Source organism: Perna viridis, chromosome 1, assembly GCF_037379345.1.
Source record: "Perna viridis isolate PV_CMFRI_1.1 ecotype Kerala chromosome 1, ASM3737934v1, whole genome shotgun sequence".
Taxonomy (NCBI): Eukaryota; Metazoa; Mollusca; class Bivalvia; order Mytilida; family Mytilidae; genus Perna; species Perna viridis.
Genome location: NC_142445.1, coordinates 37,099,666 through 37,124,278, shown reverse-complemented (window position 1 = coordinate 37,124,278; position 24,613 = coordinate 37,099,666). Strand labels below are relative to the sequence as shown.

Here is a 24,613-nt window from a genome sequence, read left to right as displayed (position 1 = left end):
ACTGTATTGAAATTTCGGCAGGGAACCTCTAACTGGGTAAAAAAAGGCACTGATTCTTATAAAACCCATAAAGCCTTAAGTTTACAACAAGTAATCTTCCCAGAGGCTCTCAAAATATAGTAACAGCCTGAAAAATAGGTTCCATTTCTTACATTTAACTTCTGGATCAATGACATATTCGAATGTTGCACAGTGGTTCATTACTCATTTCATATCTTACAAACATCTTCAGAATTAACACAAGAATATAGAAATCAAACAGTGTATTTTCCATTTACACCATTCATTATGCTATAAACAATGACAATACTACCTTACCTTCTAAAACCTGCTACATTCTATATCCAACCACTACATGTATGACACAGAACATGACAACCTAAAGACAATAATCCAATCACACTGAAAGTAATTATTCCATTACGATTAATTTCCATGTATTGAAAGGTCATTCAATACAATTCAAGAACACTAATCCTTCTTTTCATATGTCATTCAGATCATTCAATTATTCAACACATTCAAGACAGTATAAAACATTTCAATTCAATATTCAGACTGACAATGGCCATAAAGCATTCAGCATAGGACAAGATCAACCATTTCAACTCAATATTCCAGCCAACAAGGGCCAACAAAAAACTGACTAAAACATAGAACATATAGAGACATCGTTTGATTTAATAGATAAAACAGGTTTTATTTGTTTGGAATCAAAGAATTGGTATTTTGACAGGTTCCCCACCATAACATGAGTAACTACTGATCTCTATTATAAGAAATAAACAAGTCTGTATAATGAGTGAGGTCTCATTCACTATGTTTAAGTATTCATGCCAAAATTCTATGTGTCTCGTATCTACTACGATAGTTGTTTCACTGTATAGCACCAGTTGCTTCATTGAGTCAAGACATCAGCACTTCAGCCAAGGAAAACAATAAACCCAATAAATTGATTTATTTACAGCTAAAATTAATTAATCTATTCATTATTATAAGTATCATTGGAGCAAACTATGTTTTTGCTAAAAATCTGCACTACATTTTAACTGTTACAGCAAAAATCTAAACTAGACTTCCAGTGGTGGGGGGGGGGGTCTACGAAGTTCAAAAGGGGGCTGCAGACTGACCTAAGGGATTGATTAAATGGTAATCACCTAATTCATGAGGTAATGGTCATTCAATCAAGGGAAGACCACTTCTATTACCTGACGATAACTATATTACTAGCTGTAATCAGAGTCTGATGATAAAGACATCTTGATGTTCTAATGATGTCATGGCAATGTGAAATCCATCTTTTATTTACCTGAAAAATGGGCAACATAAACACAGTGTAAAGTAATTATCCAAAAATGTTCTCCTGTCAGGGCATTAAGTTGAATTTTCTTGAATGCTTCCTCAATGATGACACTAAACATGCATTCAGTGAAGACTTGGGAATGAATATCACAGTTGAATAATGGCTGCTTTTAAAATAAGAAGACTGTGGGATGGATTCCTAAGTGCAAGTTTATAAATCATCTCAAGTTTGTTGATAAGTTATAAGAATAACTTCTGGAACATTTTAATAAAATCTTGATTAAATTCTTAAAAGAACAAACATTCAGAAAAAAAACAGGTTCATGGTTTGCCATCAGGACAAGTAACCAATTGTCAAGATTGATTTGGCAGTTTTAAGAGAAAATAAGAACACTGCACCAAGAAAGTATTTTGAAAATATAAACCTTCTCATGAGTGTAATATTTTTCCTATCTTGTATAAAGTTTTTAAATTTTTCTGACTGATGATAAAATTTTTGAATTTTTTTAATCAAAAAGTCAAATGGTAAAGGTACTAATCTAATCAATTGGTCGTATTTTTGTATCTGCAGTAGATACTTAATAAGTTCAGTCATCAGAGACTTTCGGTATAAAACCATTTTCAAGTCTAATGGCCATGTGTCGTTTTTAGATGAACTGATCAAGGCTTTATCAACATATAATGCATAATAAAACAAGAATTTCTCATAGCGAACCATTTTATAAATTATGGTAAAATAGGAACAGCCTCACAATTACGGTCTGTAGGTTTGTAATGCTTTACAGATTATAAAGACAAATTAACTAGGTAACTCACCTATAATCTAGGAAAAAAATTTAGTACAGGCAACTCATTCATCTAACCACTTATTCAACTGAAAAGTATCAACACAGTAATTTCAACTCTGCTACATATAGACAGCTTGGGTAATTGGGAGGTTTCAGACAACACAACTACCTAGATAATATGGGCCTTTCAGAGGAATCATTAATCAAGGCAATAACCAAAATCCAAAGTAACTTTAATGATGAAAGCAATGTTTCTAATAAAATAAAGCAGATGACATGATACTATGATGTGGCATCAGGCAGATGGAGAATGCCAAACATTATAGAACAAGTATATCATTTTAAAAGTTTGTGTTTTGTGGAAAACTATAAACAACGATTTACACCCTAACAAAATACAAAACATATGATCCAAGTATAATTACATATTCCATCAAATCATTAATGCCAAATTAAAATGAAATATGGTGACCCATAAGATCTTGAGAGGAGACAGAACTTCAAACATGAAACAAATAAGTACTGAAATGAGACTGGGATAGAATACAGATGTATCACTGTCAAAGCTTAACATTGAAGTGTGTAGCAATTTATATCATATTTACATCTTTATAATACAGTATTTCTGATATTAATTATGACTGCTTTTACTGCTAATTGCAAATTCTTCTCCACAAAGAGAGACTAGCTGTTTCACAATGGCAAAATTCTAATTGTGAAACAGAAACCCTGTGATTCACTAAATTACCCTAATGCTTGCCATTCTTCATTTTGAAAAAGTGTATTAAATCAAAGAACATTGCAGATTTTACTGTTTCAGAGAAAAGAAACTTTATAAAGAAAGTACTTTTAAAATGAAAACAATTGCAACATAGGTCCTTCGTATATGACATTGTTTGGCTTAAACAGCCTGCACTCTTGAAAAAAGTAGTTCAACTTAGCTTCACCGCAGCCTAACCTTATGAGACTTGTTACAAGCTTAGTAGTTAGCCAAACCAAAATCAAAAGGCAACACCTTCCATGCCATGCAAGACTAAAGATAAGGCCCCCTTTCACTATAAGCACACATTTCTGTATTTTACACCATTTGATTTTATAAAATGACTTTTAACATGACTGTTACCACTGCTGAAAGATTTCTAAGTATTTAGATAAACTAACAGTAGAAACATAGGGTGTTAAAATATAAATGGCATAAATGACAAATGTGGCATAATGACAGCAGGTCTACCACAATTACACAGAAAACAACTTTGATATATATTCTGTCATGGTTTCATATCATATTTTACTGTCAAATCAATCCATTCCTTTCAGTTTTATTTCCGCATGAAGCTGATCAAATTTTCTGATATGATGCAACTCACAATTGTAGCAGTTGATTACATAACGTCAAAATTAATTCAAAGCCTAGTCAAAGTCTTTGATATAATCCTAAGATCATTCTTTTAACAACACCATCTACAAATTGACTTACACTTTAGAATGTTGATTGTCCTCAGGCAACAAAGTATACTATTTGTTTTGATAGTAAAATAAAAATTCTAAATCTGAATTCCAGTTAATTTGCAAATGAAATATAACAAGTTTTATGCATATTATAGTAAAGTAAAACACATTATGCCAAACATTAACAGCTTATACTGTTGAAATATTGTTCCCAGATTTATTTTTTGGTTAGTCATCATCAAGCAGGTGCCTTGGAAGTTAAAACCTTGGATACAGGGGCTGGATAAGAAATCTTAACTATAATCTTATCATAATCAACCCCCCAAAAGTACATGCTTTTTGTTTTTCTCAAAGCAGAATGGTGATTAAAGTTTGGTTGTGGTGATAGGAGAACATCTTCTACTACAGATTAATGTAGCAAATTAAATAAAGACAAAGTGACTAAATCAATTCTTATATTAAATGATTAATGCAAATCTGAAAATTAAATGGCAATAAATACCTACAAAATGTTAGATGCCATTCCAATACACCCTACATTCATTACTAAAATATAAATAACATAATCAAATCAAATTGCCTCTTCAAAACTATTTATGTCTATCTTCAATTATACATTCTGTACAAATGATACCAACTGCATCAAAACGGTCTTTCAAATGTTACAATCAATTAAGTCATTGATATAAAGGAACAATAAAACTAGCGGCCACCCAATGTGAAACACTTACAAAATTTATACCACTTTAAATCTACAAAGAAATGAAGTATCATCTATCCTTCAATTTAAGATTTGTAATGGTGATAATTTTAAGACTGAATGAAATAATGCATGTCATAAAAAACTGCACTTTGACAAGAAAGGTGAATCTTCCAACAAGATATATTATACATAGCTAACAAATAAATTGTTCTCTTTTGATTCTTTTTGATTTAAGTTTTTGGGTAAAAAGGGAGGTAATCACTCATTAACAACAAATATCACAATACAATGATAAATTTCATCAGGTTTCTTTTAAAATAAATGAAAACACAATGCATAGTACATCACTGAATTTCCAGTTCCATGATAGATAAATTGAAGCATACTTCCTGGTTAAAATTATAGGTGTTTCCAAGGGGCCATAGGAGCTGCCTTGCCCCTTTTCCTCAAAAGGTTTGGTTGATTATATAGGGAAAAAAACATTAATCAAAAGAGTGAGCTATTCAATGCCCCTTTATGAATTCCTTTATCCTCCTGAAATATAGGAACAAGCAAAAGATATTCTTCAGTAACTCTCTCATAGTTTCACAGTATCAAGAGTAGAAAATTGACATTTTAGATAATTTTCCATTCAAATATGAGAGTTCTGTTTAAAAAATACCTACAGAATTACCAAACATGTGAAAGAAATCTACCATTTTAATTATAGCCTACAGTCATGAGAAAAGAATTCATCACTACGTCCTTCCAAAACCTGCCCAGAGCTACCAAACACTAAACTAACTTGTATTCAACTTAAACAATATAGCACAAAAAATGTTTGCAGCTACTTGAAACCTCCATCATTGACAAGAAGTATATAACAGGCAAATAATTAGCCTAGTCTTACTTTCAAAAGATATTAATCAACTCTCAAAGAGGATCTTATTCAAATGTGCGATATTTCAAATTATTACTAGCTTTGAAGCCTGACATTTCCATTTAATATAGTTAGCTGCATATTTTAGATTTTGAACTGATATTTTCCTTTAGATGAGACATATGTCTTAAATAAAATCTACTTCATCATATAACAAAGGGAAGTAAGTAACATGTAAGTTCCTAAAATGCTCGATAAAATCTTCTAAATAACTATACGTTTTCAGTGTATGGACCATAAATACACTCTGATAGCATTTATGCCTTAGAAGTCAAAGCTGTACGACATGGACAACCACAAAAAAAATTTGATGTATGGTAGTTTTTTTAGGAAAAAGATTAATTATTGCTTATATTAATTATGAACTGAAAATATGATATCATTCAAAAGCAAATTATTTGTTTCTTGTATCTTGAGTTACCTCCCTTGATTTTTTATGTTTTTAACAAGAATGATCAAATTAAAGAACACCTACAATTTGCATAAAATTTCTATAAAATTGTGAAAAATTAGAGACCAAAATAATAGCATTTCAACAGCTGGGTAGAACTACTAAATCATGCAGCACATATGGTAATGAAGACATAAATGCAAAACTAGAATAATGAAATTCAAATGAAAATGTCATAAAAATTCTACAGCTAAATATCATTCTCATATGCATTTATGCAAAAATTGATTAAATGCCCCAAAAACTGAGTAACAAAAATAAAAGTGCATGCGAGTATTACAAAATAATGTCAGTTTTATTACCCTGAGAGAAAAGAGTCTGGAAGCAGCCTTTCCTTTTTTAAACATCATACAAACAATTATAAATTATATCATTTGTACATAATATATCAAAAATGTCTGGTTTTTCTGAAAAAGTGTGGTAAAGTCATCAGGTAAAAGTCAAAATAAGAAAATTGACGGTTTGAAATCTCATTTATCAAAATGTATTAGAGGTTTTGTAATGTTACCAAAATTCTTGCCATTTACCATCAGGAATTCTTGATAGATAGTGCAGTTGGTAGAACAATTGTTCCTTTAACTAGCTCCCTGTTGAATTATCAAGTACTATGTCTATAGAGTTCAATTTATATTCAAGTTATGCATGACTTTGATACTAAAATCACCTGCCGTTCTTACAACCCAGAATAAAACTGATTATGGTTACATTAAAATATACCTACAGTAGCTATCACTCTATTACCAATCAGCCGAAAAATTTTGACAACTTGATGCAAAATGCAGGTTTCTAATCTCTCATTACAAACAAAACTCACAGGCTATTATTATCACATTGCTATGTAGCAAATGTGCAAGTTTACTTATATTTTTATCAACATTAAAAAGTACACAGTCAAGCGGAATATTAGTTTTGAATAAAGACGTCTTTATCAATATCAATGCTAGCTTCAAAAGAATCCCAAACTCTTATGAATCATAATACATCATCTTGATGTAACTTATTGTGGAAACAAAGCAGTAAGCTGTATCTATGAACCCTAATAATACAGACGAACTAGATAATAACGAAGAATGGCATTAAACAATTAGTTATGACTTATCCCTTGCTTAAGGTTATAAATGTATTAGTAGATAGAATCTAGAAACACAAACAATATGATATCACATCATCACTATTGATAATATATTTACATCATAGAGAAGGTTGCTATCCTAGAGGTGAAAAATAAAAATGTAAGTATAGCAACACTATTGTTACACTAAGTATGAACAACGTATAAATAAGTTGGACTCATAGTATGTTGAGCATCTTCGATACTCAACTCAAGTAGAAGAACTGCTTTAAGGTTGAATGTCAGATACAACAGTAATGACAACAGCATGATACCAACATTGTACTGTCTAATGTCAATGATCCATTACCCACAGTGAAAAAAAAACTGGTAAAAAAGGTTTTCGTAGACTAAGTCTAACATGCAAGAGCAATTAAATGCCATATATATTTTGATAGTTAAAAAAAAATATTAGCATTTAAAGAAAATGCTTTATAGCAAACATGGGATGGACAAATAGAGACATAGTAAAAAATGTCACTTAAAACAGCCTGCATGCAACTTTGTTGGCAGTACATATAATCCTGTCTAAATTGAATCCATTTCTAAGAGCCAAAAACCAATTTAATATACAGTAACTTGAAATGTATCTCCTGTATTTTTTTTTATCTACTATCAATTTCAGCTTCCTCTGATGTCAGTATGACTGAGAAATGATACTTTATCATAGTTCTGCAGATTAAGACTATATGAGAGGAAGATTTGATAACAATGGTAATCAATATCATATCTTTCAATTTACTACATGTTTAAACATACATTCTCCTATTGATTCTTATCTAAATAGATTGGTATTTTTCATTTGAAGATTATTCAGTGGTATGAATTTTGAAAATTAAAGACTGAAGGGCAGGAAAAGGGAAAAAAAATTCTATGTTTTGACTTCAAAAAGATGCAGTCAGCTCCAATATCTACTTGGTTACTTCTCACAATGGAATAAAATCAGAACACTGATAATCTTAGAAACAAGAACTCTGAGTTCACTAATACCCCCACTTCTCATCCCAGTAACCACAGGTCAAAATAAAGTCATAAATAGGAAGTTGATGTCACTTCAGTCTGAAATCAATTCCCATAATATGGCATACCTATATAAAGTTTCTAATAAAATACTAAATAGTGTAGTTACAGAGAAAACTGTAACAAAAAAGTTGTTGATAGACAAATGGAAGGATGAATACAAATGTATATGGATGAAGGGATGGATGGACAGACACCATGATGACTGAGTGGGATTCAGGACAGTTCTAGTCAGACTACGCTACAGTTGCATGAACTCCTACAGTGAAGGTATTGTTCTAAATCCTGTAAGTTTTCATCAAAACTACAATCTGGTCAGCTGCAGTATAATTAAAACCTTTATTATCAAACATGATAAACTATGCTATTCTATTCAAGCAGCAATTAAAATAACTGACTCTAAGGGTTGACTCTTGGGCTGAAGTTGATATTGCTGAAAGATCAGTTTATATATTAATAATATGTATATGTTTTGGATGGTTAAAGGGAAAACCTCTCCCTCTTTTGTGAGTCACATTTTTGTTTTATATCAAGACAATAAAACAAATATCTTACTGCAAGCTTGAAATATTTTGATAATATAAACACAAATTCTTTGTATAACCCAAACAAAACAAGTCTTGTTGCTAAGTAAACTTCATGGCTTTGATTTTCTTGGTATAGGATATCAAGAAAATAATAGTTTTTGCATTAAAAAAATATTGATATTTACTGCAGATTCAAAATATTGTGATAATAGTTTATCAGAAAAACATCTTGGCTTACATGAGATCTGGACACTGGCAAGGATGTGCTGCCAGTTGATAAACAGGCTAATTGAAAATACAATGAAGCCTGTCTAGATAGCCCAAGAATTGTCTAAATCACTAACTAAGTCCCTTATACAATGTATCAGTTAAAATGTATTTTAAAGCTTGGCACACCAAACACCTGTCTAACCAAATCAATTTTGAAGTTCAAAAGGGTTCAGTATAGACAGGTTTCACTATATTTTCATATTACTAATTCCCAAAACAACTCAGTCAATAAAAAATTTGAACATAAGAAGGTATGTAAGACCTCTACTTGGCTTTTGTAATCTTGTATTTGAGCTAATTTATTCCTTTGCAATGTTTACTCCAGAATGCAACACTGCCATGGATATGATAAGGGTAAAGTTGATGATAAAAGTTTCCAACTCATCCAGAACATACACTCTTCATTAACAGTTCATTCTAGATTAAGTCTCTCTCCATAGTCATGATTTCACTGCAGAAATATTTCAATTGGATAGATTTCAAATTTGAAAAGACAACACCAAAACAGGGGTTAGATTGAATAAAAGTCAACTTTGTAGAATACTGACACTACTAAACAGCTGAAGTACGACATACTGTTATGAAACAAACTAAAATTTGAAAAAAAATATTGTTGTGGATTTTGAGAATTTTTAAAGGATATATGTGATATATATGAAGCTTATTTTCAAGACAATTGATAAGCTGAATGAGAACATAACTAACCTTTGAATGTGTGAATTAATTCCTAAAATTACAGAATTTGTACTTTGGTATCTCAGCTTTCCATCTAAGATAATCACTCAAATGACCATTGGGCATATGAATCACTTTTAAACTAACAAATGACCAAAAAGAAGTATATCTTTTCAATTATACTTTATATTGGATAGAAGAGTGAGAAATTTGATATACGTTACAGAAATCCACATCATGCACAACTGAGCTCTGCCCACAGACCCATGACAGCAGAAGTGTCAACTAACATTTCAAAGTCTGCTGGACATCATGATTTATACAAAAGACCAGTGACCAATGAAAATAATATACAATTACCCACAGCTAACACAAACTAGTCGTCAAAATATTTCAATTTAAATTCTTTGTGACTCTCTTCCAATTACTAAGTGTAATTCACTTATTTTGGCATGTACAATTAAACAAGTTATTTATGTGAGCTGGCCTGTGACCTTACAATGACCCTAGATTTGACCCAAGACGACCCTTCTAATAGATAATTTTTTTCAATTGTGTGATTCTGAAACATTTTGATGGTCATCTTTGTTTTAGAAGACATGATCTCATTCTGATATCAGTTAAAGGATTCTGTTTCATTAAGAATATTTCTGATTGATGGTCAGGGATAATATTTATTGGTAGCCTTTGTTGGAACATGATGATTACTGAAGAGGAATAACATTAGTTCTTTAATTCTTCAATCTATTTTTCTATTATAAGCCAAACAAAGGAGGCATTTTATTGTCTGTCTTCCAAAAATTAGATGTTCTACTGTTTGATTACTACTGGGTTTAAACCAAAAGGACATCAGTTCATGTTTTTTCTTGTATGTCAAAAAGCCATCACAAATTTCATTTTGTAGATCAGCCATAATTCAAGAAACTCTTCAATTTTAGAATACAAAATAACCAAATATATGAAGTAATGATGTAGCCACAAATTAGTTATGCAGGTTCAATGTTTAGAATGGTCACATTACATATATATAGGATGTAAATTTTACCTACATGTATTTTTAAGAATCCCCAAGCTGTAAAATCATAAATCAAAACTCTGATTTAAAGCTGCTTTGAATTGGATAGATTTGAATATGTATTTTTTTAAATTATGACAATCACATGCCATCAAATAGATTTACTTTTTTACAAAAAATATGACATCTTGGATATATATGAGTTCTTGACCTCAGTTCTTATCCTGGGGCACAGTCTATTATTCTGCTTTACTAAACTATCAGAAAACTTTAGAATGTGAACACTGAAGATGTAAGGAACATTTAAAGAATGGGAAAGTTCTTGCCAATTACGCAATATCCTCTACTTTATTACTTGAAAAGTACTTAATTTATTACTATGTATTTAAAGATGTTGGACATTTTTATGAAGAAAAGCATGCATAAATTGTAAATTTTTCATTTCCATTTTGAATCTAACTAATGTTTTACGTCATATTTTTGAGATTTATGACATAAAAATACATGTAGTTAGCATAAAATAGAAATGAATTAAATGAAATATAATTTTCATTTGAGCTCAAAAATGGACTTGCATTGTATAATTTTCCCATACAGTTTTCTAATTCAAAATATTCTTTTCTATGTTATGTAAAGCTTGTTATCGCAGATATCAGTCAGCCGTAAACAATAAAAAAAAGCTCTGCACTTTTTATTTCTTCTACTTTGATGCTAAAAAAGTAGATAACTTGATAGATAATGTGTTTGCATTGATGAAAGATTTTCCATAAAATCTTTTAATTCTCTTATTTTGTAACACAAACATACTTTCTGGCTTGTTGAAATTCATGTTTGTTGTTATTCTTCAACACAGTTCCATCTTATCATACCTTTCATCATGCTTTTAATACAATGGAACACTGCCTCAGCTTAAGGTGTAAATTGTTAAAATTCATTTGCATTCAAGTGAGAGGCTCCAAAATTTTTAAGTTTTAGAAATAAGAGCATAATCAACCACTAGTAAAGAAAGACTCTGTGGATCATAAAGAACACAAGTATAGTTATAATTCTCTTCGAGCATTTCATACTTAAAAAATAAAACAAAACAAACCAAAAATAAAACCCTAATTTAAAACTGCATGATTTCGTACTCCAGCTGTCTGGTACCTGACTACAGTATTTTCATCAGAATTCACACATTAGATGCAGTAAACACAGTCTTTATGACTTCACAGAAAATAACACAGATATGTTCGTAGCTTACTGTTTTATTCTTACAGAACCAATGAAATGGGCATAAAATAAACATTTATTGATTCCCCTCATGTTTAATTTACAAATCTCACCTAAAAGATAGCAAAAAAATCTATTTTTATACAAATTATTGGTAGTTTTTTTCTTTCTTTTTTCTTGCATTTCCTTCCACAGACATTAAAATTATCCTTCAACAATTAAGGGAATGTAATCATTATATATTACTGAACCATTATATTGGGTGTGTGGTATTAAGGTGATAGTGAAATCATTTGTTATAAGCACCAATATGTATCATATTAAATATGAAAATTGGTTAATAGCCTAACACATGTTTTGAAAGTGTTTGAAAAGTTTATTGATATCAGAAAATCATGAAATGCAATAAATATATACTTTTACATTGGTGGTAAAATGGCATCCTAAATTGATCAAGAAGTCTTCCAAAATTTTCACTTAGTCACCTTACAAGATAGTTGCTCCTTCAAAAACCTGATTACATAACATTGAATACAAAGTCAGCCAAAGAGCAAACAACACTCTACTCGAAATTTTATGTCAACAAACGCTGGTTTAACTGAGATGACTATCAATTAAGTTTTTATGTTTTCATTGCTTTAGAACATGTAAATGCATATTTTACCTCACCTCCTTGGAATAATATGCGAACAACTGATAAAAAACCCTCCTTGGAGAAAGTCAACAAAGAAATTATTTTAAAACATCTGATTTCGTGAAGGGCTTCACAAAATACATGTGCTATAAATTTTCCAATACCAGTTTTCACAATGCTTTCAGGCTGTAGTCATTGACTTACCTTGCAGGAGGAGTATGGAGTAAACACTTAATAATAAGCACTGTGACTTCAGCTTCAGTTCTGTAAAAGAAAACAATAAATGGTACTGAATAAGTAATCAAGGGAATAAAGATTCTAGCAGGAATAAAAAAAAAATGTACTGATACAGTCATTCAACATAACACTACTCCACTATATTCCTTGTCAAATATAGAACATTTACTGGCTTTAACACCACAATTTTCAAAAATACTTAAGTCTGAGACCATTCTTAATTTCATTGGTAACTCCTAACAACATTTTGGGATTTCACAATAACTTTTGAAGCTTTGTGGTGATGGGGATAAGTCTATTAACACATCCATTGTGGATGTAATAATATTTCATTTCCATGTACATATCTATAAATAGGGCATTAATGGAACATTAAATGATACCTCCCATGTAATGGTGAAAAAAAAAGTGTGGCAAAATGTTCAAAATTACCATGCATCATAACTGCATTTTGGATTTTGAACTAAACCTGTATTTTATGGTACTAAATAACTGTACAAAGTTTTTTTTAAAAAGAAGCATAGATACATTCATAAGTTATCATCTGGAAACCGACAGACAGATGGACATGCAACTTTTTGGAGGGTATAACATAATATCTTGCTAGTTTGTGTGTCAAAAGCATGCATCTAAAACTATCAATAAGAAACCTGCACCTCCTCAAAGAAAATGAAATGCAATGATTCTGCCCTGTGTGTCATAAACATTAAAATACTTAAATCTAATATTTCTTAACTTCCATGACAACACAGATCAAAGTTGTGGGATTTAATAATGTCACAGGCAGTAAACAATATTCTGAGACTAAACTTCTGGTACTGGGGCCTAGTATTTACAGACAGACAACAAAACTCTTGCAAAGAAGTCAAATAGAGAGATCACTCCTCTGAGGAATATTGTAACAATGTACCAAACACCCCAGTTTCTGTTTCAGAAACTTTTTTAAAACAATAAAAATATCATGGCTTATGCACAGAGAATTTCAAAACAAAACCTTGGATAAAAAATCTTATCTAGAAGTCAGGAATATACTTATTATTGAAGCAGTTTAGAAAATGTACACTTTGACTTCATTGTACCCATTGCTCAGTTGTATCTTTGAAGACACTAAAACACAAATAAATCAATTAAGAATTTAAGTCCATATCAATAAAACCAAATCAATAGGAAAGCACACATGTAGGTTTTGAAACCCTGTCTGGTATATTCTGTAATAACTGTGGGATATTTTAGATATAACACTGAAAATAAATATTAAATCTATCAGCTGTAATATTATATGTTTTATTAAATGAAATAAAAACCTAATTGATAAGATAAAATCTTATGAGTTCAGAGGTGCATCGCATGCATTATCTCTGACAAATAGAAAGATCCCTCTTATTAGATAAAGTTTAGTTTTCAAGTTTTTGAGATTTAATCTAAAGGAAAAAAAATCTATGAAAAATATCTTATATATGTCACACACATGGAGTGAAAATGTGATTAGAGCATTTCAAATATTTCACATCCTAAGTTCAGACATGTCAGACCAATATCATATTTGTTTCATTTGATGTCTATTCAATTTCATCAAAGCCGGAAATTCTATTGTTTCAAAGGTTTTGACATCTAAAGGACTTAACCCTCACACAAACTAGTAGAGAAGAGTATCAGCTTAACTTTGATAAATTTTATATGTGTGTAATTTCAAAACCTTTGTAGTAATTTTTTTCTACAGAATAATGGCTAAGATTCCTCTTGTCAGATAGGAGAGTGCAGAAAACCTTCAAATGGAAAGGTCAGATTTCTCTTTGCAATGTGTACTTATTCTCAGATTTTCAGGATCTTGACCCCATGTCAGTCAACTGACATGTATTTTATCATAAAAACAGTAAAATTTAATCCCTACTCCTACAAACACCTGTAAAAGTAAAACACCTTAGAAACATACAATCAATCAAATTCTTGAAATTTGAAATGTTTTCATTGCATTAGATTTGATGATTGTTCTCAGCAAGGGGTTTAGTCATATTTCTACTTTCTCATATGTAAATGCTTTAACATGTCAAAAATATATTCTGAGATGACAAATAAATAAAGTTGCTGGGAAAATAAACAGAGATTTATTATCAAGCTAATAGGATTTGAGGTAGGTTAATATATAGCTTGTGTGAAAGTTGTGCATATGATGAATTTTTGCAACTGAGTTATGCACAAGGAAGGTCCAAGGCCACAAGACATGCAACCAGAAGTATTTAAAGCAATTCATTTTCATCAAAACAGTCTGATTCTCTAGAATGCCATTATTTTATCAGAACAACACTGTTAATTGTATTCAAATGAATTAATTTAAAATTTCAGAAATCTTAAGTATAAGAAACAGATAACAAAATGTAATACTTGTACTCAAACAACTCTATGAAAACTGATAACAAAATTACTATTAGAAACAGCCTAAAGCTTTCCAGATAAAATCATTTCAGTTAATTCTAAATATTTTAAAAACTTAAGTAAATTGAAAATCCATCAAGTTTTATCCATATGATAATTCTTTTTACATGTATTAATGACTATATACTTCCCAGATACTTAGATTGTCTTTAAAACAAATGTACCACCTCTTGGTTCTGGTTTCATAATAAACTTTCTCATAAGAGATTTTCCTCAAGCAACTATTATTTGAAAATATTTGGGCCAGGAAGTATTTGATGAAAAGCTCAAATTGAGGTGTTACCTCATGAAAATAGACATTGAAACCATTCAGCATCATAGAATGGTTATTTCAAAATTAAGTATGCTTTGAACTGGATCAATTTTAAATAAGATTAAATAAAATAATTTGCTGAGAAACTATAAATTTATTTTGGTTTCTTGAAATGAATAACACTTTCACTGAACTTATTTGACCCCTCTGATTCTTTTTTCAGCCAAATCAGTTTAGACAGGCTAAACCATGTTTAAAGGTCCAAATGTTATAAAAGTATAGAAGTAGGTATAGAAAGAAATAATAACATTTCTTCTTCTTCTATGTATAATATTTTCACAAACTCTGAAGGCAGTATATCAAAGTTATCTCTCTCTGTTATAGCACCAAGCAGTTGATGAGGCATAGAACATAATATGCAGAAAGAGACATATTCATTTCAATGAGAAGTACCTCCTTATAGGATTTTTATTGCTTTTTAATTTAATAAACTCAACTAATTATGACCTACCATATGCTTTGTTCACTCACATTAAAATATAATTTCCATGAGAAAACTATTCCTTTCGTTTCAACAGACTTGTAGGTTCATACCTCCAACAAGGGGTTGGGGTTAAGGCAAAGAAATAAATGTGTTTGTCAATGAGAGAATACAATATGAATAAGATCCTAGGGTTTTTAAAATTTTAATGTATTTTTCCCTATTATGTCTTTCCTGGGCTTGTGGCTAGTTAATTGTGATGACTTTTCTTAATTAGGAAACAATTTCAGTAGTTGATGACAGACTTGACCTGTGGAGTACATGGTTGAGATTTGACAACAATAGGCCCACTGACTATTATGGTATCAAATTAAATGGAGAACTCAACGGGGGAAATACTAAATGATTCTGTCATGCAATCTCCCTTTTTTACACAACCAGACACCTTTGTACAGGGTAAATGTGGAGTTAATTAGGATAAGCACGCTAGCATCTTCCTTTTTAACAAGTTCTGAACAACTTATGACAAATAAAATTCAATCACCTGTCCATCTAAGATAACATTTTACAATGTTTTGCCATTCTTGCCTGGATTACGATGGTGCATTGTAATAAACCTCAGGTAATAAATCTACATCCATGAGTTCCAGTTAGATTCTTTTCATACTAATCATGCATCTTTTACAGAAATATTTGCACAATTTTATGACATGATACAGTAATTACTAAATTGGTTATAAATATAGGATATCAGGACAAAATAACTCAAGTCAGATAAATATCTTAGATACAGTCGCCATATGTATTTGCATTCTATCCCAAAGTTCTGTAGTACAACTCTATAAAACCACATACTAGGCATCAACTTCCATCACATCCTTCAAAGAAAAATGACTCAACATATACCAACATCAGGCTTTTTTTGCACTTCAAGATTCCAGGCATGAAAATTTGAAGCAAACAATATAGATTTTGACCATACAAATGATCAGAACCTGTTCACAAGCTTTACCAGCTAATACCAGGAATACAAGTAAAAATATGAAGTTGAATGTGTTGTTGTGCTAGCTATATCCCCACTCAGGGCGGGATCCTGACACTTTGAAAATGAGAGTGCTAGGCAGGATTCCTCAGAAAAGGGAGTTGCTAAGATATTACTGGTATTTGCCATTTTTGTTAATTTTACACATGAAAATGACAAAATTCCAATAAAAAGGGGTGCCAACCCCCTGCAACCCCCTCTCTGGACTTTGCCACTCATACAGGAAGTTGATATTGGACAGCAAACAATACTGGGTTCAACTTAAGCTCCATCTTTATAAAGCCATATTTAACATAAATCTATTTGTTGCCTGCCAAGATTTTTGTGAGGAAAATTTCATTTATTGTTCCATATATGGGTAGCGAAATCCAATAAAACTGAATGTTCAAATTGCACAGCAACCAAAATTGCTAGCATTTGCAAACAGATCAAGCACCCTTATTAATATAATACGGATGTTCTATAATTTGTCCTCCTTCAAAACATATTGTCAACATTTCATCAATCCTTTCCTTTCCACTTCTTTACAGCCACATCATTAAGTGGGGAGGAAAGAGGGGAGGTTAATTGCTCACAACAAATTTTGATGCTTGACACCACCCAGTAAGCATCAAGGTGTTGCAACATTCCTAAAATTTCAGCCCAACATATTGAAACAAAATCTGATAGTCTAGACATTTTTATATGAAAGTTCAGCACTCGTTTCCCTATGGCAACTATAAGGTACATGTAATATACAAATCATGATAATATCATCTTCATAGAAAAGTTTGTTAGAAAAATGAAACAAAATACATACTGACAGACAAACAGAACCAAATACCATATGCCCAAAATTTGTTTCGGTATCATTATAATGGAAAAGACTGCAAAATTAAAAAAAACATCCCCAATTTCTTTGTCCATCATTGTTTCATCAATAAAAACAAAAAACCGTATAACAGTTCCCAAATTGGGAGATGACAATGGTGATGAGCCAATAAATTTTAAAGTAATGATAAAGAAACTGACAAGATCAGACAGATGAAGAAAACAGAAACTGTCAAGGAAACTTAGCAGTCCCTTAAGATTTCATTAGGATCTGACATAACATCCAAAACATCAACTGACATATCTTCATATCTCGTTCAGGGAAGATGTCCTCTTTTATCCTTTGCCAAAGATGTTCAAATAATTTCTTCTTCTATTCATCATAATCTAGTCCAAGATAATCTTAATAGGTGTACCTTATAATTGGTAAATTAGCTCCAGTTCATGTGTTCTGAGTGCCAATGTGATTGTTATCAAAGATAAATTCAATGTGTCAAAAGGCAGTACAGCAAAGTGCATGCTTTATTGTGTAATGAGATGGCTTTTTGATTGCATAATGTATTTTTTTGACTGAAGTCATTACTTGATTGTGGTCCAATATTATAAAAGGTTTAAATTATCATTTTGAAACCATTTCCTATTGATAGTGTCATGCTATTTAATGCCTTTTGTCTTGTAGTATTTCTTTTAAATGCAGGATATAAGATATTTTTACTTGTCATCAACCAGGGATAAACATTTTCATAATTAGTAATAGAGAAAAAGCAAAAAATAGATAAACAATGGTCAATGATGGCAACTACTACTATCAAGATGAGAATGCTAACACCATAGATATCAAATTTCATATATTTAGAAGTTTAACCTTAACCTCACAACCTACTGAAAGTGAAAATATATTTCAACAAGAGGGAACAGGTTCTTTATGTACATCAATACCTAACTTTAAAAGTAGCCAATGATAGAAAACATGATGATTTTTCAACATTGGTTGAAGACAGTTTATTCCCATGGAGATCTATGGAGAGAGATCAAGACCAATATTTGTGGTAATTAATCTAACCCTAACCCTTAATGAAAGGAATTATAAAACCTTTGAAAGTCAGTAAAATCTTAGCAGGATTCTGCTCAATACCACCACAGAGATTCAGTAACATATCCCAAAAATCAATCCCAGCCTTCCTTAGCAGATATGGTACCTTGTGGTACAATTTCGAAAAGATCTGTTCTCTTTTACTCAAGTTATTGTCTGAATATCACAGAAATGCTCTTTTTGGCCCCGAATTCCAAAACAGTTCAATTCACTACCCAAAACCAACCCTAAGTTTTTTGTGGTATGGCTCAATATGACAATTTTAAAACATCTATATACTTTTATACCCTTATAAGACTACTATTTTTTGTTGGTCCTTTAGAATGTAAATGGCATCATTTTAGGGTAAACATTCTATGTAGTCATTTTCATAAATTTATATAATTATTTGATCATTGTTATCATGTGTTTTGTTGTAAACACATGTCTTATCTTATCTAGTTCAATGACGACAAAACCATATCTATTATCCATATTGTCCATGCCAAACAGTTCCAAAATAAAAATCTTTAAACTTTCAATTGTCTGTTTTTCTATTCAAAGATGGAGCCAAACTTCTGCAATGCCTCTGAGACCCATTTATATTAGGAAAGAGCAAGATAAACTTTATCATAATCTTAAGCACCATACATCATGCAGGCACATTAGATTCTGATGATAATTTGGACCAACAGCAGAGTCAGCTACATATTACTGGGTAAATGTTGTTTACATTATAAACAAAATACAAACATACCAAGAAGCAATATTTTCTTTGCCAACAGAAGAACAATTAGTGTGATTATGTGCTAATAAACTAGCAAAACTGTATCTCTTTTCATCATATATATATTTATTCTGGTAATATTGTTTCCATTACTGAACTGCAAATTCTCAGAGTGTATATGAATGAATGGATTAAGCATAAGCAAATCTTACGAAAAGTAAAGTGAGATAAAGGTGCACATTAAGAGAAAGACTGGGAGGTGGGTGTCAGAGGGGTTCCAGAAAAAGAGGCAGTACAAGACTACTTTTGTTCATTTTATGTAAATTTTCCACAAAATCTACAAAATGTTCCAACAAAAAAGGAGAGGGGAGGGTCTGACCTACGTGAACCACCAGGATCCATCATTGGTACATAGACTTTGGTAAACCACCAATATCATTTATATATGGTAAGCAAAAAGAGGTTTTGATATATATGCAGTACATAGAGTGACATTGTGGCAAGTACCATAGTAGCTTGTTTTGGCAAATTAAATCTCATATAAAATTGATATATTCATGACTACTTGAATACTGGCTAGAACCAGAGGAAGGTTTTGGGAGTGACCCTCTCCTTTAATTTTTTTTTTTTTATTCTGTGTTTTGGTAAAATTTTGGTAAAATAAGCAAATATTATATCCTGAACCCCCCCTTTTTTTTTTTTTAAATCAGAACCCCTTCAAAGCATTTCAGGATCTTCACATAGTGTATTATCATTTGATCATAGACTTTCTTCAATAATGTCATAAAAAATAAGATACCTTTCATCCATAACTTTGAAAGATGGATCAATAAACAAATACATAACACAATAAAAGATCTTCTTGTCCCAATAGATAGATTATATGTAATATACTTTGCCAATATCTATTAAATTATAGCTATTTATGACCAATTACTCAAGTACTAAGTCCTCCCAATGTACCAACTTTAATAGCAACAGCTTGCAGGAAAGAAATACACAGACAATTTTTTAATGAACTAGTAAAAGATGGTTCATGACCCCATGTTTGTTATGGTTCAAAAACGGCAACATGATCTGCAAGGTAACACATAGATACATAAAAAAATAGTCTACCTTTATGGAACCGATACACACTGTATACATTTATAAATATAAATATTTTTTATTGGAAAAAAAGGATTGTTTTAAATTAGGAAAAAAAGCAAATGTACCCATGTTGTGTTGAAATCCATCTTCAAAACTGAGGATAAAGTTAATACATAGTAGCAGCTAGTTTGAAAAAAAGATTCTGAACAGGCAGATTATTCAACATCTTAAAATGGCAACCAAATTAATTTGTAGATATCCCACTTCTCTCATTACTTACTATCCTCTCATTGAAAGAAACAGGACAAAACTTAAGAGCAACCAATCCTGGAGGAAAAAGATGATTCAAGCAAAACATTACAGTATAACAATAAAAATGACAAATGCTAAACTAAAGAGCCCTTAACCTCTAATTTGAAGGAACAAAACTCATTTACATGAAATTGATGTGATGAGCTGTGGACAATTCAAGGTATGCTATAATACCAACTATTTTCATTCCGAAAATGGGAAAAGATTATATTTTGTGATCTACCACAGCAATTTATTGCCATTAGTTGCCTATTATCTCATCACAATTGTCATAATTCATGGTTAAATTATTCATATCATCATAACTTAATTTGTCAGAATTACAACAAATGATTGATGCAGGGTGTAAATGTCAAGCCAGAATGGTGATAATCATATTTTTTGTGTCACTTGAGATTCAATTAAATTGTATCTGTTTTCTGCAGGTTGTTGACAAATTGAGAGTGTAATCACTAGTGTATGGTGCTTGAGGACAATTACAAAATAAAATGCATGTTTTTCTTAATTAATGGTAGAAGGCGCTTTTTGTAATTTGTTAAAAAAAAAAACACAGCAAAAAGGGATTTTTTAAAAAAATCTTGTGACAAAAATCATACAGAACTGTGAAGGAAAATTTCCAGTGAACTAATAAAACACAGAAATGTCAATCTCTTAAAGTGTCAATGTGAAAATTCTACTCATCTCATTAGTGGATTCAGAAATTCCAAAAAGGGATAAACTGGGAAGGGGAGCTTGAGGTTGCCTCCTAAAATCCATTTATGCATCTGAATTTTCTTATGAAAGATTTTCACATACAAACTTTGAGCCAAAATTAAGGTTTAAAAAGTAATACATGTATACTTAGTTGTAGACATTTCTAGGTGTAAAACCACTATTAAAAGTCCCATTACTATATTTTCTAAGTTAAATTAAGCAGTTTTTAAGGTCCCAATCTTTTTTAAAGTTTGTTAAAATGAATTTTAACAGGTTTTATCATAGAGGGAACCCTTTAAAGACTCTCATAAATTTTGCAGCATACCTTTAAAGGCCTCAAAGAAAGAACGGTGAAGTGAAAGTAGGCAGGTACTAAAAATACTACTTCCTTTTGAAAATTTGACAAATCAATGGACTTAAGATCTAGATTCTAACAAATTATTCTCTACATCAGAGTTCAAAACTGTTGTATTCAGTGTGTACCTGACACAATAAGCTTTCAGATGATACCCAGATGATATACTGGTTAAATCACAAAAAAATATACAATGCATCCTAGCAACTATTTTGTTTTTTACGAACTACTTTCTGGTATGTGCATGTGACTGGTTCCCCTTAATAGTGGTATTATACCTTCTTTTTAATTTTAATGGGTGAAGATAATGTTGCAGGAGATTGCTGAGGGACCAACTGAGATTATGTCTGTAAGAATTACACCAAGTTTCTATTGCTAAACTGATAACTACAACCTGCTTCAACCACAACATTTAAATTTTGATGTAAACTGCGGCACTAAGAAAAAAATCATTTCTTTACACATTATCTGACCAAAATTCCATTGTTCAATCATCATCTAAATTTTGCAACCTTTCTGAGGACACAGTTTATTTCCAATGTTTCAGAAGACAAAGCTTTATCTCCAATTTTTCTTCGGATGAGGTTACTCTCTGACGTTCTCAGGACAAAGGCTAACCTCTGACCTTTCTGACAACAAAAGTCCATCTCCAGTTTTTTTTCTGAAGACTATGTTCATCTCTGATATTCTCATGACAACCTTTCAGAGGTCAAAAGTTCATATCCAACCTTTCAGAGGACAAAGGTTCATATACTACCTTTCTGAGAACAAAGGTTCATATGCAACCTTTCAGAGGACAAAGGTTCATATGCAACCTTTCAGAGGGCAAAGGTTCATCTCATACCTTTCTGAGGACAAAGGTTCATCTCATACCTTTCTGAGGACAAAGGTTCATATCCAACCTTTCAGAGGACAAAGGTTCGTATCCAACCTTTCAGAGGACAAATGTTCATCTCATACCTTTCTGAGGACAAATGTTCATATCCAACCTTTCAGAGGACAAAGGTTCATCTCATACCTTTCTGAGGACAAAGGTTCATATCCGACCTTTCAGAGGACAAAGGTTCATATCCAACCTTTCAGAGGACAAAGGTTCATCTCATACCTTTCAGAGGACAAATGTTCATATCCAACCTTTCAGAGGACAAAGGTTCATCTCATACCTTTCTGAGGACAAAGGTTCATACCCAACCTTTTAGAGGACAAAGGTTCATCTCATACCTTTCTGAGGACAAAGGTTCATATCCTACCTTTCAGAGGGCAAAGGTTCATCTCATACTTTTCTGAGGACAAAGGTTCATCTCATACCTCTCTGAGGACAAAGGTTCATACCCAACCTTTTAGAGGACAAAGGTTCATCTCATACCTTTCTGAGGACAAAGGTTCATATCCTACCTTTCAGAGGACAAAGGTTCATATCCAATTTTTCAAAGGACAAGGTTCACCTCATACCTTTCTGAGGACAAGGTTCACCTCATACCTTTCTGAGGACAAATGTTCATCTCATACCTTTCTGAGGACAAAGGTTCATATCCAACCTTTCAGAGGACAAAGGTTCATCTCATACCTTTCTGAGGACAAAGGTTCATATCCTACCTTTTAGAGGACAAAAGTTCATATCCAACCTTTCAGAGGACAAAGGTTCATCTCATACCTTTCTGAGGACAAAGGTTCATATCCAACCTTACAGAGGACAAAGGTTCATCTCATACTTTCAGAGGACAAAGGTTCATATCCAACCTTCTGGGTACAAAAGTTTAACTTCAAGATCACCACCATGACTAGTTTTTCAGGCTGACCAACCTCTACTGTCAATCTTGTAAGATAAAGAGATTTTTCAATGCCTACCAATAATGACTTGCTTCAAAGACCAACTAACCAACAATGTCTGTCATAATGACTGGCCTGGTAGACCAAATAACCAAAAGTACTAATGTTGACCTTCCACAGACACCAGTACATGTATATACTTGTGTCTGCCATAATGACTGGCCTTGTAGACCAACTAACCATCAGTGCTAATGCTGACCTTCCATAGACACCAACATTTGTAGACCAATCAGCCTTCAGACATTTGTAAACCTTCTTTGCCAAGACCAACCATGATGATCAAAGGTCAAAAACATTTAAAATTACATCTTTCAATTTAAGATTTTCAATTTTTAATATAAATTTATTCAAATTTATACATGGACAGCAAATTTGGGGTATCATCTACATATAAGTATATAACTGGATGGTATATACATGTACCTAATGGAGATACTGACCTGATATAACCCTATATATAAAACTATGTAGGTAGATATCTATGCCAATGAACCATAGTATAGTTTAAAGAACCAATTTCTTAGTAAAATCTAAATGCTGCACCCTAAGATACAACCAGAATTTCTCCAGAAAACTAAGGCAAAAAAAAATCTTGTTTCCTACTACCAGCTAGAAAAAATAGGATAGATAGGTAAGGAAATTACTTAATTCTTCAAGTTAAAGTTAATGGGGAATCAATCTAGACTTTAACAGTTCCAAAATAACCATAAAATATTTATGGTAGGTAGGGTAGTGAGAAACAGACATATATGTGAATTATAAAATTAAAAAATACTAGCACTAGCCACACTTCACTATTTCTTTATGACAGTAGAGTTATACATGTGATAAATGAATTATTTTTAGAGACCATCTGTGATACAACTATGACAAATGTCATTTCATTGCTAAGAGTGCCTATCATCTTCAAATCATGTCATATATAATACTGGTTTTGCTATGATTGATAAATAGTTCAGATTGTAGCAATTTTCTTTTCCAAAAAATAATCTCAATGTTTATGAAGTCATGTTCCCAGGAAAGGAGTGTTAGCGACATCTTAAATATGTAGCGATCTGAAACATAAATGGCTAATAATCATTCATCCAAAATGACATGGGTATTTTCAAAGTGGTGTTTGAAGATGATGTTTGAAGCAGGTGCAGAGAGGTTATTCTAAGAAGTCTAACATTTCTCCGATGGTCAACCAAAACAGTAAAGTAC

General features: G+C 31.6%; 1 protein-coding gene across 6 annotated transcripts in view; it reads right to left on the bottom strand.

The window, feature by feature from the left end:
* LOC148628592 (inactive tyrosine-protein kinase transmembrane receptor ROR1-like) overlaps nt 1-24,613 on the bottom strand; it is a 138,940-nt gene that overhangs the window by 74,231 nt on the left and 40,096 nt on the right. For 5 of the 6 annotated variants that reach the window (XM_088590643.1, XM_088590662.1, XM_088590673.1 and 2 more), the window contains one exon: nt 12,281-12,340. In XM_088590643.1, coding sequence (XP_088446769.1) covers nt 12,281-12,340 — 60 coding nt within the window. Of the gene's footprint in view, nt 1-318; nt 357-12,280; nt 12,341-24,613 lie in introns of those variants that run through there. The other variant, XM_088590699.1, reaches the window with a different exon arrangement.